Source organism: Notolepis coatsorum (assembly GCF_963971535.1).
Source record: "Notolepis coatsorum genome assembly, chromosome: 13".
In the NCBI taxonomy this organism is placed as follows: domain Eukaryota; kingdom Metazoa; phylum Chordata; class Actinopteri; order Aulopiformes; family Paralepididae; genus Notolepis; species Notolepis coatsorum.
Window position 1 is genome coordinate 48811761 of NC_140177.1, and position 17371 is coordinate 48829131.

At 40.3% G+C, this 17371-nt stretch overlaps 1 protein-coding gene across 1 annotated transcript in view; it reads left to right on the forward strand.

The window, feature by feature from the left end:
• pth1r (parathyroid hormone 1 receptor) overlaps nucleotides 1-17371 on the forward strand; it is a 206551-nt gene that overhangs the window by 188331 nt on the left and 849 nt on the right. The window contains exons 8-12 of the mRNA XM_084328002.1: nucleotides 1771-1831; nucleotides 2561-2627; nucleotides 4267-4361; nucleotides 14468-14609; nucleotides 17288-17329. Coding sequence (XP_084184128.1) covers nucleotides 1771-1831; nucleotides 2561-2627; nucleotides 4267-4361; nucleotides 14468-14609; nucleotides 17288-17329 — 407 coding nt within the window. The remainder of the gene's footprint in view (nucleotides 1-1770; nucleotides 1832-2560; nucleotides 2628-4266; nucleotides 4362-14467; nucleotides 14610-17287; nucleotides 17330-17371) is intronic.

Consider the following 17371-nt stretch of genomic DNA (forward strand, 5'->3'; position numbering starts at 1 on the left):
ACGAGAAGGCCTATCGGGAGGAGATTGATGAACTGGCACGCTGGTGCCGGGATAACAGCCTACTCCTGAACATTGGTAAAACCAAAGAGCTGATTGTGGATTTTAGGAGAATACAGCAGGGGACACACACACCACTGTGGATAAACGGGGCTATCGTGGACAGGGTGAGCAGTTTCAAGTACCTGGGAGTCCACATCACAGAGGACCTGACATGGTCTACACACATAGATTATGTGGTGAAAAAGGCGAAACAGTGCCTCTATCACCTGAGACAGCTAAGGAAGTTCAGAGTATCGGGGAAGATACTCCACTCCTTCTATTCCGGGGCTGTAGAGAGCATTCTGACTGGAAACATCACTGCCTGGTTTGGTAACAGCACAGGACAGGAAGGCACTCCAGAGAGTGGTGCGCTCAGAAGAGGGTACTACGGGTATTGCACTACCACCCCTGCAGGACTTATATAACAGGAGGTGCAAATCCAGAGCCTGCAGAATTATGAAAGACCGCCACCACCCCAATAATAGCCTGTTCAAGCTGCTGCGATCAGGCAAGCGCCTACGGTCACACGCTGCAAGAACAGAGAGACTCCGGCTCAGCTTCTTCCCCCAGGCCATCAGAACACTGAACACTGAACTCTCCACTCACAAGTACACATGAGCACACACAGACACACACACACACACACACACACACACACACACACACACACACACACACACACACACACACACACAACATTCATGTGGCAACCGCTAAAACAATCACTTTAAACAAAAAGTCACTTTAAAAAATAGAGAGTCACTTTAAAGGAAGGAGGTACTGTATAGTATAATATAGTTTAGATACATTAAGAGTTAAAATTGTAAATTGTATATTGTATAGTAGTGTATATAGGAACCAGTTTCTCAGGAACTTAGCATGTCTTTTTTTTACCATGCATATCTTGTGTCTTACCTATTTTTTTTTTTTTTTTTTTTTGTGCCTATTTTTATTATTGTATTTTGCACAATCAATGCGGGCATGACCACCCGCATTTCACTGTATGCCCTGGTATGTATGTGACAAATACACCTCTTGATTCTTGATTATTTTTTTTTTATCTACTTTTTCTCCTCCTTTTTCTGTGGTTTTTCTCCCATCCCAATTCTTCCTCCCCTCCCCTGATCGTTGCTTGCATGTGCCCTCCACTGGCCGGTCGTAGGGAGGATAGAAGCCCATCACATGTCCCCTCCGATACATGTGGAGGCAGCCAGTCACATCTTTTCACCTGCCAGCGCGGACTCTCATTGGCGAGGTGTAACGTGTGGGAGGCTCACACTGCCCCCGCCATTTCCTGTCTTTGCTGTGCAGGCACCCTGACCGACCTGTAGGAGTCGCTGTTTACAACGATCAGCCTACCACCCATCGACTCCCCTCCCGCTGGCTCTGCCAATTGAGTCAGTATGACGGAGGCAACTCTGACAGCCGGATTCGATACCGGTGTCTCTTGCGTTGGTGACGAGCGCAATGTCCACTGCGCCACCCAGCTGCCCTTGATTCTTGATTCTTGAACTGTTGCTATGTTTTACTTCTGTGAAGCAGTTTGTGATTTTATCTGTGAAAGGTGCTATACAAATAAAGTTTACTTACTTACTTACTTACTTACTTACTTACTTACTTGTCACGTGGCAGTGAAAAGGGTTAACCTTCTGTATTGTCACAGTGAAAGGGTTAACCGTTTGGTAGTGTGGCAGTGAAAGGGTTAATGTTTCCGTGTTGTATATCTTCCAGGCGTCCCAGCCATGTTCGTGACGGTTTGGGCAAGTGTTCGTGCCACGCTGGCAGACACAGAGTGAGTAACCTCTGTTGATAATAATTATATAGGTTATGATTACTTGGTGCTGTCAAATTGCCATGGTTGTGTGTTTATACTGGTGTGCGTTTTCATTTGAGACATATATCTGATATTTTCATTATAAGAAGAAAAAAGAAATTGATTAGACTCAGGAACAATCATTAGAATTTCTATTATTATTATTATTATTATTATTATTATTATTATTATTATTATTATTATTATTATTATTATTATTATTATTATATATATTTTTTCCCCCCATAATTATATCCCTGTAGTTTCCTGAATTGAAGTCTTAACAGTATAATGATCATATGCTGAATCAATCTGACATATTATTGGTAATTGCTTCCAGGGATGCTATAGTTGTGATTGGAGGATCAAGAAAAGAGGGCAGGCTTGAGATAGGTCAATTGGTGCACTTGGAATTCTCATTGTCATCCTTGTCACAGGGATGTCCTTCCATGAGTATCTGAATAGTTTCAACTGAGATGTCTTTCCAAATATTTGAGATCAATCTGAAATGTCTTCTGAAGAAAAGAAAATCAGAAATAGTGAAATTAGATACGATCAGAAATGAACCTGGTGGGCGGCTAGTGTGTGTATGTCCAGCATGATCTTTATACCTGGTGGACGTCTGGTGTGTGTAAGTCCAGCAGCTTGATCTTTATTTGATGTACTGTTCATCAAATTGTTGAATCTTTATTGTTTTATCCATTGCAGGTGTTGGGACCTAAGTGCCGGAAATTTGAAATGGATATTTCAGATACCTATCCTTACAGCTATAGTGGTAAGTCACTGCAGTGCCCCTGCTGTGTTAAACCATAGTGTTTACCATAGAGAAACCTTAGAAGGGCCGTTCAAGGGGGGGATCCCCCTTCTTGGATGTCGGTGATAGTAGTGTTGCTATGGATGATCGATGGGTAGAGAATAAAACAGGCGAAATTGTTTGTATGTATGTACATATACGTGTAATAAAACACAAATATGTAGGCCTACATGCAATAGCAACTGGCATATATAAGAACATTTTTGACAGATTTAAATAGAATAGAGCTAAGAACAACAACAACAACAACAACAACAACAACAACAACAACAACAACAACAACAACAACAACAACAAAAGAGAAAGCATAGAGAAGCGAGCGCTAGTATGAAAATAGGATAATATAATCATCTTGGCCATCACCACGGGACATCCGCCACCTTGGTCATCAACATGTGACGAGACATCCACTCACAGAGAGATAGGGAAATGGGGACAGGCGTCAGACAGTTTGCGTGTTTGTGGTCGGCGGACATAGCAATAGATACATGTAGTAAGCATATATGTGAATAGAATAGATACATGTAGTAAGCATATATGTGAATAGAATAGAAGTACTTAACCCAGCAATGAACTAGAACAGGCATGTTTTAGACATTGTAGGTCGGATAGCAGATGGTATGAAGCTGATCCATGACCTCAATGGTGCTCATAACCAATGTGGGGGTAGAACAGTTACTGCAATCTTGGCCAACACCCGAGACATCCACCACCTTGGCCAACACTATGAGACAACCACTCAGAGAGATGGGGACAGGGGTTAGAGAGTTCCTGTGTTTGTAGTGGGCGGAATTGGAGTAATAAATACATATAAAAGCATATATATATATATATATGCATACATGGAGAGAGTAGAATCAAAGTATATAAGGAAATTGTGAAATTAAGTAGTAAATAGAACTAAGAACTACTGCAAGCGTTGGTAATACAGGATGAGATACAAAACAATGGCTCAGGGCCATTTGCCCCGGAGGGCAGGAGAACCACTCAGAATAGGTTGAGGCAGAGCAGGTATGGGAGCAGATAACAGACATCCTAACTAAACTAGACAGATTAAACTAAGGGTCAGTCCCCGACCAGGTGAGATCAGGGTAGGTTGAAGGAGAGAGAGAAAAGATGTGTCTTAAGCGAGGATTTCAAAGCTTCGACAGCAGTCGCCCCTGACGATGGTGGGTCATTTACTCCACAGGTAGGGAGCGCGACATTTCTAAAGAAAATGTAAAAAGTAAAAAAAAAAAAAAGTTAAAAAAAAGTAAGTAAGTAATAGAGGAATATATAACATATATACAATATACAATACAATATACAATCTAAAGTACAACCTAGGTACAATCTAAGTACAGTGAGTACAGTGAGTTAAAAAAAATTATAAGACACCAAATGATTGTTTTTGTTGATATATTTCTCATATAACAATGTGATATATATTTCTCATACAACCAAGGTATCTTCCATTGCCATGTACAAAACAACAGTTTCTATGCTGGAAGAAAGAGAACAACACAAACATTGTGTGCAATTCCTCTCATTTGAATCCCCTGTTGACATATCCGGTTTGGAATGACACTTTTTGTGTCAATGTATCTATTTTCTTTTTCAGGTCAACTTTGTGCTCTTTCTGAATATCATTAGAGTCTTGGCAACTAAACTGCGGGAAACCAATGCTGGCAGATGTGACACAAGGCAGCAGTACAGGTAGGTTGTTACCATCGCTATTATCATTTACAAACATAGCCACAACATGGTTAATAAACTACCCTCCCACTCTGGGCATTTTGGAGTAGAACACATCCTAGCCTACTACAAAAACCTAGGGGTTCGCAAAGACGACTTCAAACTCGAAATGGTAACAATGGATGAGGTGTTCAAAAAACTGAGCGCCCTCCAACCTAACAAGGCCACTGGCCATGACAATATAGACAAATAGACAAATAAAGACAATAAAGACAAATAGATTGTCTTTTAATATACTTGTGCTGTTCAAGTTGGTCATGAGCAGTAAGACTCCTGTTTTTATACATAATCAGATTGTTTTTAGTAATACTGTGCACGAGCATTACACTAGAGGTTAGTAGTGGGCAGCTTGAATTGCCAGGTCCTAGAACCAGCGCTCTGGGGAGATCTTTTATTTTTAGAGCATTAACTCTGTGGAATGGCCTGCCTCGGAACCTCTGCTACATTTACAGTAGATTCACTTTTAAAAAGAATCTTACATTGTTTTTAAATTGTTTTTAACACTGTAAAGTAATTTTTTGTTTTTGTTTTACACTAATGTAATTTTAGCTATATTAATTGTTACAGTAGGTTCATTATGCATTGTGTGTACTGACTTTTAATAATTTAGTTTTTTGCAATAGTGATTGTTTTTGTGTTTTTTTGTGTGTGGACCCCAGGAAGACTAGCTCGTTGCTATCGCACCAGCTAATGGGGATCCCTGATAAAATCAAAATCAAAATCAAATATCCCCTCCAAATTCCTCAGAGACTCAGCAGCCACCATCACCCCAGTCATCACCGACATAATAAACCTCTCCATAAAACAGGGACACGTCCCCAAGGACTTCAAAATTGCGAGAGTGACCCCCCTGCACAAAAAAGGCAGCAAATTAGACCCAGGCAACTACCGCCCTGTTTCTATTCTTACCTCCATCTCGAAAGTTATGGAAAAAAATGTCTACGAACAGGTCGAAAAGTACCTTGCGGGGAAAAAAGCGAATCTACGAATTCCAATCTGGCATCAGAACATCCCATTCCACTGACAAGTTTCAAGTTTCAAGTTTTCAAGTTTCTTTAATAGTTGTCATACAGAAGTACAGAATACTTTCATACAAAATGCTTCTTACTGTTACGCTCCAGAGACTGTGCTAGACAAGATAGTATCAAATAACATAGTATAGCATGTAAATTAGAAGTCGAAAATGAGGTCACAGTGTTCAGTATAGACATATGTACAATGTTCGATGCAGAATAGACGTAACTGAGTTACCATATAATATACAATACTATGCAGTGTACTAATGTACAATATTATATAGTGCAAAGCAGAAATGCAGAAATGGGATGAGGTACAATTTAGGTACAATTTACAGTAAGGTGTACGAGTTGTAGTGCAATCCTTCATCAATAAATATAAAGTGTGGGGAGCGGGTGCTACAGTGTGTTTGTTTAAAGTGAGTGTGTGCTATAAAGTGTGGGGAGTGGGTGCTACAGTGTGTTTGTTTAAAGTGAGTGTGTGCGTGTGGATGTGTGTGCTATGTGCGTTTGATGGTTGTTGTTGTGTAGTGTTCATTGTTCGTCCACATGCCTTCTCTATTTGAACGACCACATCAAACACGAGGTGGACGTGGGCAAATACTGTGGCATGGTCATTGGACATGTTGGACCTCCAAAAGACCTTCGACACTGTCAATCACTCCATTCTGATTGATGAGCTAACAAGTTGCAGGTTGAAAAAGCCCTCAGCTCTGAACTCGGCAGAATCTGCACCTGGCTCGCTGATAACAAACTATCATTACACCTGGGTAAAACAGAATCCATTCTCTTTGGATCAAATAGAAAACTCAGCAAGGCCAACGGCTTCTCTGTTACAGTGGGTGACATTATTGTCACAAGGAAAGATGAAATTACCTACCTGGGTTTCATCCTAGAGACAAATATTTCCTGTGACAAAATGGCAACCAATGCAATAAAAAAAGTCAACCAACGAACAAGATTCTTGTACCAGATCTCCTCTCTGGTAAACAATAATACCTTGAAGACTCTAACAGGAGAACTCATTCAAGGGTACTACGACTATGCTTGCACCTTATGGTACCAAATAACCTCAAAGGCCCTAAAAACAAGGCTACAAACATCACAAAACAATCTGGTCAGACTACTGCTTGGCCTTACTCATAAAACCCATCTTACCCCTGCACATTTTGACAACCTAGGATGGCTTAGAGTAGACGACAGAGTACAGAAACTTGCAATGGGCCTGGTCTACAAGATAGACTACACCACTGGGATACCCATGTACATGTCGAAATACTTCCCAAAGGTCAGTGAATTCCACGACCACAACACCAGAGGGAGCTCCACAAATCATGTGCAACCCAGATTCGGCTCAAACAAAGGGACTAAACACGTTTCGCAATTATGCCACAATAATGTGGAACGCCCTACCCCACAGCCGTAAAATAATGTGAATCCCTACCCTCCTTCAAAACCACTCTCAAAGAGCACCTATGGGTGGCTGCAATTAGAAACTGGACCCTGTAAATGTCCAAATCCCCCCAATCATCAATCAATCGCGCTTGGGAAGCTGACAGCACATTTGTGGGGCAAGTCACCATGTGAAGGAGTCCAGCAGTCTGATTACATTTTAAAGATGTTTATTTAGTACTTAAAGTGTAAATAAAAAGTACAAGGATGCCACAGAAAGTCATTTGACTTATTCCCACTGTGGTCCTATAGGAAAATAAATAAATAGAGCCTGAACTAATGAGAAATATACATACAATGAATAAAAAGTACTAGGGCTGACCTCGACTAGTCGAATAGTCGACTAATCGATCAAAAGTGCCCGTAGTTGACCTCTTAGTTGAATGCAAAAAATATATATAATAATTAGGGCTGTCAGTTTATCGCGTTAATTAGATTAATTAATTACACAGCAAATTATCGCGTTATGAAAATTAACTCAAAATTAATTACAAAAACAAAAACAAAAAAAATGTATAATTTGTTTTTTGTATCTCATTCATTCCATAAGAATGTAGAATACACATTTACAGACTTTTTTTTAATATGGTCCATTTGCATGTCCTTGGTATCTGATTCTAGGGACATCTATGAATCTCAGGGAATGTATTCCCAGTGTCAGAAATACTGTGGGCTAGATCCACAAAGAATGGATTGCACGGTGCAAGGTGCACCCTTACTTACAATTCATTATGAATTGAAAATGGGGGAACCTGATGTAAACAAGACGAAAGTCTTTCTCTGGTCTGCATCCCCTTAACAATTGTGTGTATTGAGCCGTACTGTATTGTACCCATTCTGCAATCTGTTAATAACATTTTCAATCAATCAATCTGCGCTGTGATTGATTGAATGAACATTTTATTTTGAGTCAATTGTAATGAACCAAATGAGAATATCAATAAATTTTTTTTTAATCTTTGACTGTGAATAACACCATGCTCAAATTGACCAGACCTGAAAGATCTAAGCAAATTAATAGATGGAAGATGATTAAACAGAAGGTTGTGTAGATACAGTACTGAATTCTGCCATCTGGACACATGCAATTTGAAATATGATTATAGAATATAGAATATCAGGCATAAAATGGTTATGCGATTAAAATGCGATTAATTAGATCAATTAATTACAAATCCTGTAATTAATTAGATACATTTTTTTAATCGCCTGACAGCACTAATAATAATAATATATATATCCTCTTGACAAGCGGGCAGAAAAGTGGCAATTTTTTTACTTGAACTTGAGGACTGCATACTTCTTTTGCAAACCAAAATACTATACTTTATACGTATAGCACATGCATGAGCCTAGTCTCTTTTGAAAGATAACATTCTGAAGTTTCTGATACAATAAAGGAAATTCACTTTTAGTGCTAATGAAATAGAGTAACATAGGTATTAACTTGAGTTGTAGAAAGACTTGTTACTCGTGTTTTTCTGTAGTAGTTGCAATATCCAAAAGTATATATCCAAAATAATGTGTATGGCTGGAAAAACACCCTGGGTCATAAAGATCCATTCAGAAATGAGTGATTAGGAGCGATTTTGGTAAACAAAAAAAACAAAAAAGCTCTGCAGGTTTCAGTTTTCTCATTGACTCCAATGCATTCCGCGGTTTTTTCTCTTCCTGTTTTCGCTCATGACTTTTCACCTAGATCCCTGATTCGGTCATCCCCACGTTGAGTATCATTGGAAATCGAGATTGCCAAATGATTGACGGAGCTAGAGCCTCGGGAGTCGAGGGTGGTATTAAATTTTTTTTTAAGTCTGCTGTGTACTTTGGCGCACGCCTCACATATCGGCATGTAACTCGAGAACCGCTGAACGGATCTTGTCAGCTGAAACAATCGACAGGCAACAAATAGGGCTTTAATTCTATCTATATATTTTATTAACCCCCTGAGGTCTAGAGTTTCTAGCTCCACCTTCTCAGATTATTTTTTTTTTGTTACATAATGTAAAATTACAGATTCATACCTTCAAAATAAGCCATCAATTGTCAAATTTGAGACGATAGTTTTCAATCAATGTCCTATCAAACATTCTGGTACAGTCATTACCAATTTGCAGCAGGAGCCTCTGAAGAGAATTCAGTGAATTCAGCTAATGATAAGCGAACTACACTCCTTCCCAGAATGCAATGTGATGTCAATGTCAATGACTAATTCACACCATGAAACAAAGGCCCAGCAGGGAACAATTACGGCTGAATGGGGGTATAGTGTGACTGATCAATACAGGCAGGCCTACAGCAACACACACTTTGATTTGATGCCATGCATACACACACTAGATAGACAGAGGTTTAGATATTTAGATAGATATATAATAGTAATATAATAGAAAGAGAGAGAAAGAAAGAAAGAAAGAAAGAAAGAAAGAAAGAAAGAAAGAAAGAAAGAAAGAAAGAAAGAAAGAAAGAAAGAAAGAAAGAAAGAAAAAAAGAAAGAAAGAAAGAAAGAAAGAAAGAAAGAAAGAAAGAAAGAAAGAAAGAAAGAAAGAAAGAAAGAAAGAAAGAAGAGATAGAGGGAGAGAGAGGGATATAGAGGAAGAGAAAGAAAGAGGGAGATACAGAGGAGAGATGGAGGGAGAGAGAGGGAGATATAGATAGACATGAAACCTAGGTATGTAATTTCATCTTTCCTTGTGACAATATTGTCACCCACTGTACAAGACTGTACAAGAAATTCCTTCTGTAATGTACTGATTTCTTTTGATTTCTCTGTTTGAGAGAGAGAGAGAGTGTGTGTGTGTGTGTGCAGGGGAGTAGGACAGGTGGTTAGGATGATTCCAAGGGCCCAGCAAATGCCCCAAATTTTTTTATAGATTGGGGGCCCCACATTTTTTAATAGATTGGGGGCCCACAAATTGATTCTTTCATGGGGCCCAGAATCTCCAGCTACGCCCCTGTGAGCGCACCTTTCTACTCTAGAGAGCTGTCATCACCGTGATGCGCGCTTGAATGAACTGCGAGATAACTCATAACTCGTACACACACTCACTCTGTCTCTGCCATACAGTAGTTATGTTGTTTTAGCGCGACGTGGGTATATACACGGGCGAGGATGAAAAGCATGTTAGACTACTTTTAATACATAAATTAACGTTCCGTCGGGTCCCGTGTATTCTCGAGAATGATAATAATAATAATGCAGGACCTCTTCAGATTATATTATCAACGACACAGTGAGAAACACAACCCCCCCCCTCTCGCGCTGAAGAATATGCATATTAGATCACTCAGTGATTAACACCTATGCGCTGTTTGTGTGTGCGCGCGTCCATGTATGTGCATTTCGTGGCGCGATGTAGTTCTTATCGCAAATGGAGATTATTACAATCATACCATCTAGCAAGAATTAAACGTATTTACAAGTCATATTAGGTTTAGCAAGTTGGGGGACGTATACCTTACATGTCAAAGCACTAGAAATGGCAATTTTTCTATTTTTATCGATTTCTGAAAAGATGTCCTTTTTGAGCATTTAAGAGGGATTCTAATTCTTTTGTTGTCCGCCGACGGGTTCAAAGCTCCAGCGTGACCCCTAATATGCACACCCGAGCCGCTAGAGGTCAGCATAGTGGCACGTCGCGCCGGTGGGTAAATCGTCCTCAAGAGGGCCGTTGCATGTTAACACTTTAAGTGCCGAAAACGTGTTTAGGCATCTTTCCTAGCCATGCTAAAGTTGCCGAGGACACCCTAACTCGTCTTTAATATCAATATTTCAAAAATCTGTGATCGAAATCATATTTTTCCTCCGCAGCCCTGAGACACAGTGCTGGCCTCCTCTCAACCCTCTAGCGGTTCAAGAGCGCCATCTGGTGGCCGATCGGCAGAAGCGCCAAACAGGAAGTCATGTGGATGAAGTGGTGATCACCCATATTACTTCCGGCCACTCTCTATAGCTCCCGCGACTCCATCTTGAAACACTCGATAATAGATTGCTCGCCCTAACTCAATAAACAACGTTATTTGGACGTATATACTATTATACAACCTGGAAATGGACCGGGTATTTCGACATCCCATAATGGAAAACTGTCTACCCCACGCTGATCGCCCAACGGCCCGCGGAGACTGGGGTGAGTTTTAGCGTGTAGTATTACCGTGTTCGACACTAACTGCTATGATGAACATTTGACCCACATTAGATGAATGGTATAACGTTGCCCACGGAATTATAAACGATCCCCCGCCCATCCGGTCATCATCAGATGATACGTAGAAACTTCTAGAAGCACGTCCATTTGAAATTTTTCATCTGGCACCGATCGCTACCAAACTGTATTTGATCATCAATATAATGCATTTGGGGCTATAAATCACGTTCTGGAGAAAGCTGCAGAAAGAGATGAAAACATACTTATACTTTAGATCATATTTTAGTATGAATATGTGAATGAAAAAGTTTAACGTTCATACACCCTGAACAATACATATAGGACATTGAATGGGCCCTAATAATGGCAATCTAGCAATAGAATTTAAAAAGTTATAGCCCTGCAAAGAAGGGGAACTTCTCCATAGACAAATAGAGCTGGCGAGGGATGGTATATCATGAATTTAACCTTCGGCAGTTAAAGTGTTAAGAGGATATATAATATTTAAAAATCATTATTTTCAAGAGCAAAGAGGCCTAGAAGCGTGGCTAACACTAATGGCGCGCATACCAGCAAAGCTAACTGCCTAAAGGCCTCTGCATGCTACAGAAACTGCAAAGCAACTGCAACACAACATCAGCACGACTTCAACGCAACATGTTGCAGAGGGTGTTGTAGAGTGTGTTGTGAGGATGTTGCGTACCTCTCCCCAAAATCTAATCTGAACAACCTTGCGTTGATGTTGCGTAGCAGTGATTGGTTGGTTAGCGAATGGGGGCGGGGCTGTCATAGAATAATATTGGTCCCGCAGGGAGGAATACCATCCTCCATTGTTGTAACCGGCCAGCTAGTGTTGATGATATTCAATGCTATCATACCCAACTAACGTTAATGCCATTCAGAATTTATTAACATAGCTACAACAACACACAGTAACGTTAATATAATTACATGCATCATTGTTTACAATGAACGGTGGGGCAGTTCGAAAGGACTGGACACGGACAAGTTAAACAGCAATCAATTAATTTAATATAACAGGTAGTTCGAGCTGCATTTTCGTGCCTACAACCACAGCCACAGGGATATATCCAGCTTTGACGAGCTCTCTCTCCTCCTGCCGATTAAATTCAGCAGCTCTTCCTCGACCTCAAGTGCCTGTAGCTGCCTGCATTTGCACAAAGGCATCCATCCCTGCTGCTAGCTAACGTTAAAACTAACCTAAAGTTACACAAGCAGAATACATCACAAATACTTCCGGTCGGGGGATTTCAAAATAAAAGAGCGACGTCTAACAAAATAAACGTATTTACGGTGCTTTTAGACGTCGCTCTTTTATTTTGAAACCCCCCGCCCGGAAGTAAAAATTATGCTATGTTATCAATGGGTTGGTTGAGAAGGGAAGTTTCATCTATCTAGGGAACCTAGCTACATCCGGGTTACAATGTTGCATAGGCTGCTCGTCGATGTTGCAGAAGCATAAAGGCAGAGTGTCTGCAACACTGTTGCATTGTCGATGTTGTGTTGCAGTTACTTCGCAGTTTCTGTAGCATGCAGAGGCCTTAAGAAAACGGGCACAGAGGCACTGAAAGAGGATTTCACCCATCTAATGAACACACTATAGAGTAGACAAATATCAAGATGTATCCATCAGTGGACCAATTGCATGCTTTCGCAGAGCACAAGAAGCCTTCAGTCGACTCCTTCATTCCAACAGCCCAAATGGAATGATACAAAAATACATATATTTATAATTCTTAAAAATGTTCTTTGCATTTTTTTGCATTTTTTCGCACTACCAGTCGACTATCGGCAGATTTTGGCCAATCAAAGTCGACTATACAAATCCTTAGTTGGGGACAGGCCTAAAAACTACAGGGAGAATAAAGGGTACAAGGATGGCACAGTCATTTGACTTATTTCCACTGTGGTCTAAAGGAAAATACATGGCCATGGCACCAGAACAAGATCAATTCTTACAACAAATATTAGACTAGTGTTTATAATCTTCGAGGGTGACGCAAAGCAAATGGCAACACTACTGTATGTTGCAGATGACGCTTCAGGTCCCGCTTAGTTTGAACCCAGTGGCCGTGTGTGTTGAGAGATGGATATTTGGGTTAAAATATGATTGAAAAGTCTTGTGTGAAAAGCTGGCCGCCATCATGGGAGAAACCTCTACCCTTAATTTTCTCCATTAATTTCCCCATGTTTGTATGTTGAGTTATTTATGTGCAATAAACGGGAAGTGAGTCTCCATAACGGCCTCCGTGGCAGCCTGTAGTAAACGTCCTGGCTTCCCGAGCCCAGTATCATCACGTTAGTTGTTATTGTATTGTTATGCCAATAGTATCTGCAGGCTGACACCTCTTATTACCGGTAATATGAATGAATGAAAGATAACAAGTATAAAAACTAAAATATATCTGTTAATTTGACATATACAAAAGAGAATAAAAAAAAGACAACAAAAAGAGAAACAGATAAACAAATCATAGTTTACCCTGTTCGAAAAAGGAGTAGGAAGAAGTATACACTTTTTAAAATTCCTACCCCTTTTTAACTATCACAAATTATATAATTGCATTCTATTGTTAATTGTATGTATAAACGCTGTATCTCTATACAATCCAATACATTTATACAGTATATAAATACATTTTTTTTTTATCCACTTTTTCTCCCATTTTCTATTTTTCTCCCATCCCAATTTTCATATCGTCCAATTCAACCCTCCCCTGTCTTCGAACGTTGTTTCTTGCCTCCCACAAGCCGGCTGCAATGTGGACTAAGTCATACATAGCACGAGTCCCCTCCGATACTCGAGGTAACAGCCGTTGCATCTTTTCACCTGCGCGGCTCGATCTTTCAGCGTCTGGGATCTGGGCTTTGGAGGGGCCCCGCCCCCGTCGCTTCTTGATTCTACTGCGCAGGCGCACCAACCGACCTGTAGGAGTCGCTGTCCACAACGTCCGATCCCCACCCTTCAGTTTCCCTCCCCGTAATACGGCCAATGTGTATTACTGTGGACGACCAGCTAAACTGAAAGCAATGTGGAGAGCGGGGCTCGAACAGGAGGCATCCTGTTCGAGCCTAGTCTCCAGCATTCGTTGCGAGCGCCTTGCCCACTGCGCCACGTAGTCGCCAGTATATAAATACATTTATAAATTGTATATACATATGCATATAAATATATAATATATACTGTAATTCTTTCAATAATATACAGTTCCTGACAGCGATGTGATAAAAACCCTCAATATATTCAGCCTTTTCTGCAACACACACACACACACACACACACCACTAAACAAGTTAGGAGATAAGCACGTCATGTTACAAATGGCATATCCCTACTCTGTCATACAGTCAGCATGGTTTAGGATAATGGAAAAAGCATGTTCACCTCTGTGACATTAGGATTCTAACGTGTGCTTTCCTCCTCCTACACCAGAAGACTGTTGAAGTCCACGCTGGTGCTCATGCCGCTGTTCGGCGTCCACTACATCGTGTTCATGGCGATGCCGTACACAGAGGTGTCCGAGGTCCCCTGGCAGATCCAGATGCACTACGAGATGCTGTTCAATTCCTTCCAGGCAAGCGACGACCAGCCACTGTGCTTTTAGTACAAGGACACTTATCTTTTTTAATTATTATTATAAATTCTTTAAAAATTTTATTAGCTTTTTTTGTCTTAAAACAAACATAAAGACACAAAAAATTACAAAAAAGAGAGATAACAACACATTATGGCAGCAACATTCTCTACAGAATGGGGTGGGGGGCTACGTTTATTTCATAAAATTCATCTGAATAGCCTCTTATCGTGAGTCTGAGTATCTGGAGTTTAACAAGGGTGAGGATCCACATAAATTTTTCATTTCAATTATAAGTTAAGTTCTGAAGTCTAATGATTTGGGTTCTTGGGACACATTTATGATTGAGCTAATCAAGGATGTGATGAGTGAGATCATGGAAAACTGATTTAATGTGCATTTGAGTGAATGCTCTTCCACGACCCTATTCGATTGATGAATGCAATGATTTTGACGGGCACGATTAATTGCTATTTGCGCGTTTGTTTTAATGAGGCGGAATCAGTACCCCTTGTCAGTCACTCCGTGTGGGGAGGCGGGCCGCTGGCGTTACTAGAGCACAGCACGGGAGCTCCTGTGAGCACATAGCTTAACTACATTTCTCAATAGTGTTGCTCCTTTTAACCAAGTAGCGTTCTTTGTAGTGTAGCTATTTTTAGACCCAAGTAGTTACTCGCTACTGCCCGGAGAAACTGGACTGCTAAATAAAGATTAAAGATCTAGCGTTGATGCTATTCAATGCTATCAACATTAGCTAAATAGCTAACAAACGAAATGCAATGTATAGCATAGCTACAACACACAATAACGTTAATACAATTACATGCATCATTGTTTACAATGAATGGGTGGGGCTAGTCAAAGGACTGGACACGGGGACAAGTTAAACATGAATAAATTTATTATAACAGGTAGTTTCGAGTCGTGCCTACGCACCACAGGGCTATTCTATTATATACGGCTTTGACGCTTCCTCCTCATCGTTGATTGCCTGTAGTAGCTGCATCTAACGTTAGTAGCTAACGTTAAAACTACAGTAACCTAAAGTTAGTTGTTCACCAACAATCTCAACATTTGTTTTATCATTAGCTCAAAAACACAGAACCGGACGAGACAAATTGTCCGCTCATACGTTCTGCTAGGATAATAACAACAATACTTCCAGTCGGTGGGTTTCAAAATAAAAGTCTAAAACACCGGAAAAGACGTTTATTTTGTACAGCGTTTTCCTCCACGAGTACTCGAGTACATCATGTGATCAATCGATCTGGATTATTTTTGCCCATCCCTAGTTTATCCTGTGCTGAAGTCTCCATTCCAATAGAGATAGTATATATTTTGGTGTTTATTTGATTATTGTTTCACTGCCTTTTTATTTATTCCGTTTCCACAGTTTTTTCCTCATACTTTATTAACATTTTGTACATGGTACCGCAAGGTACATTAATAATACATGTACATGTTAAAAGGATGACACAAAAAGCCAGACAGAGGGCTTGTTTCCAGTTTCAGTGTTTTATAATAAACAATCAAACTGAGAATTATTTTATTTAGGATATTTAAAATGTCTTCCAATGTTAAATAAAGGTTTATTGCAATTTGAAACGGTTTCCTTGCATTATTATGCTATTATTATATTAGTAAAAAAAATAAAAAGGTTAATTGAAAACTTTTGGGAAATACATTTCTCAAAAAAAAAAATCTCTCAAAACCGCAATAATATCGCTTATCGCAATAATTTTCTGGGACAATTAATCGCCCAGCAAAATGTGTTATCGTGACAGGCCTAGTTGTGACGTATCGACCTTCCTATAAACAGTTTCCGGGGGCCAAGCTTCCTGCGTTGGCTGAGGCTCTGGTCTTTCCAACATGCCCCAGTGCTGTGTCCCTTGTTGTTTCAGTAGATAGTAGTAGTAGTGATAAATGTGTGGGGTATGAGCTCATAGTGTCTCCCACTGAAGCAGAGCGTTTGGCCCCAGACATGAATATACATGTTAGGCCCCCGGAAATGGCGTCAGACTTAACAATCGAATAAGCAATGAACCGTGTGTGTGTGTGTGTGTTTGTGTGTGTTTGTGTTTGTGTGTGTTGTGTGTGTGTGTGTGTGTGTGTGTGTGTGTGTGTGTGTGTGTGTGTGTGTGTGTGTGTGTGTGTGTGTGTGTGTGTGTGTGTGTGTAGGGGTGTGAGACATAGAGAGTGTGTGTGTGTGTGTGTGTGTGTGTGTGTGTGTGTGTGTGTGTGTGTGTGTGTGTGTGTGTGTGTAGGGGTGTGAGACAGAGAGTGTGTGTGTGTGTTGTTTTAACATGACTATCACTGAAAATGTGCATTTGCACTGCTGCACAGTGCTGCCAAAGACTGGAGAAAACTCTGGACGAGGGTCCATATTCACAAAGCCTGATCTAGAGTCAGCCCCAGTCTGTTAGTTTGCATAAAGTGTTCCTGATCACTGACCCCAGATCAGTACTCCTACTCTGGGAGGAAGCTTTGCGAATGTAGGGCCTATATCTTTTTCCTTTACTTCGACCAGTGAATTAATGATGGCAATACACATGATTAGGCACTGAACGGAGATTAGACTATGATGTAAGATTAAGAGAGGGCTGGTACTGTCAAATCCACTGTACAGCTCAAGAGTGTTTGTTGTGAAAATCATGTTTCCTTTTCTTTTTCATATCCAGGGATTTTTCGTGGCAATTATATATTGCTTCTGCAATGGGGAGGTAAGACATCAATCTTTTTACCCAAGTCTAATATGAACGATT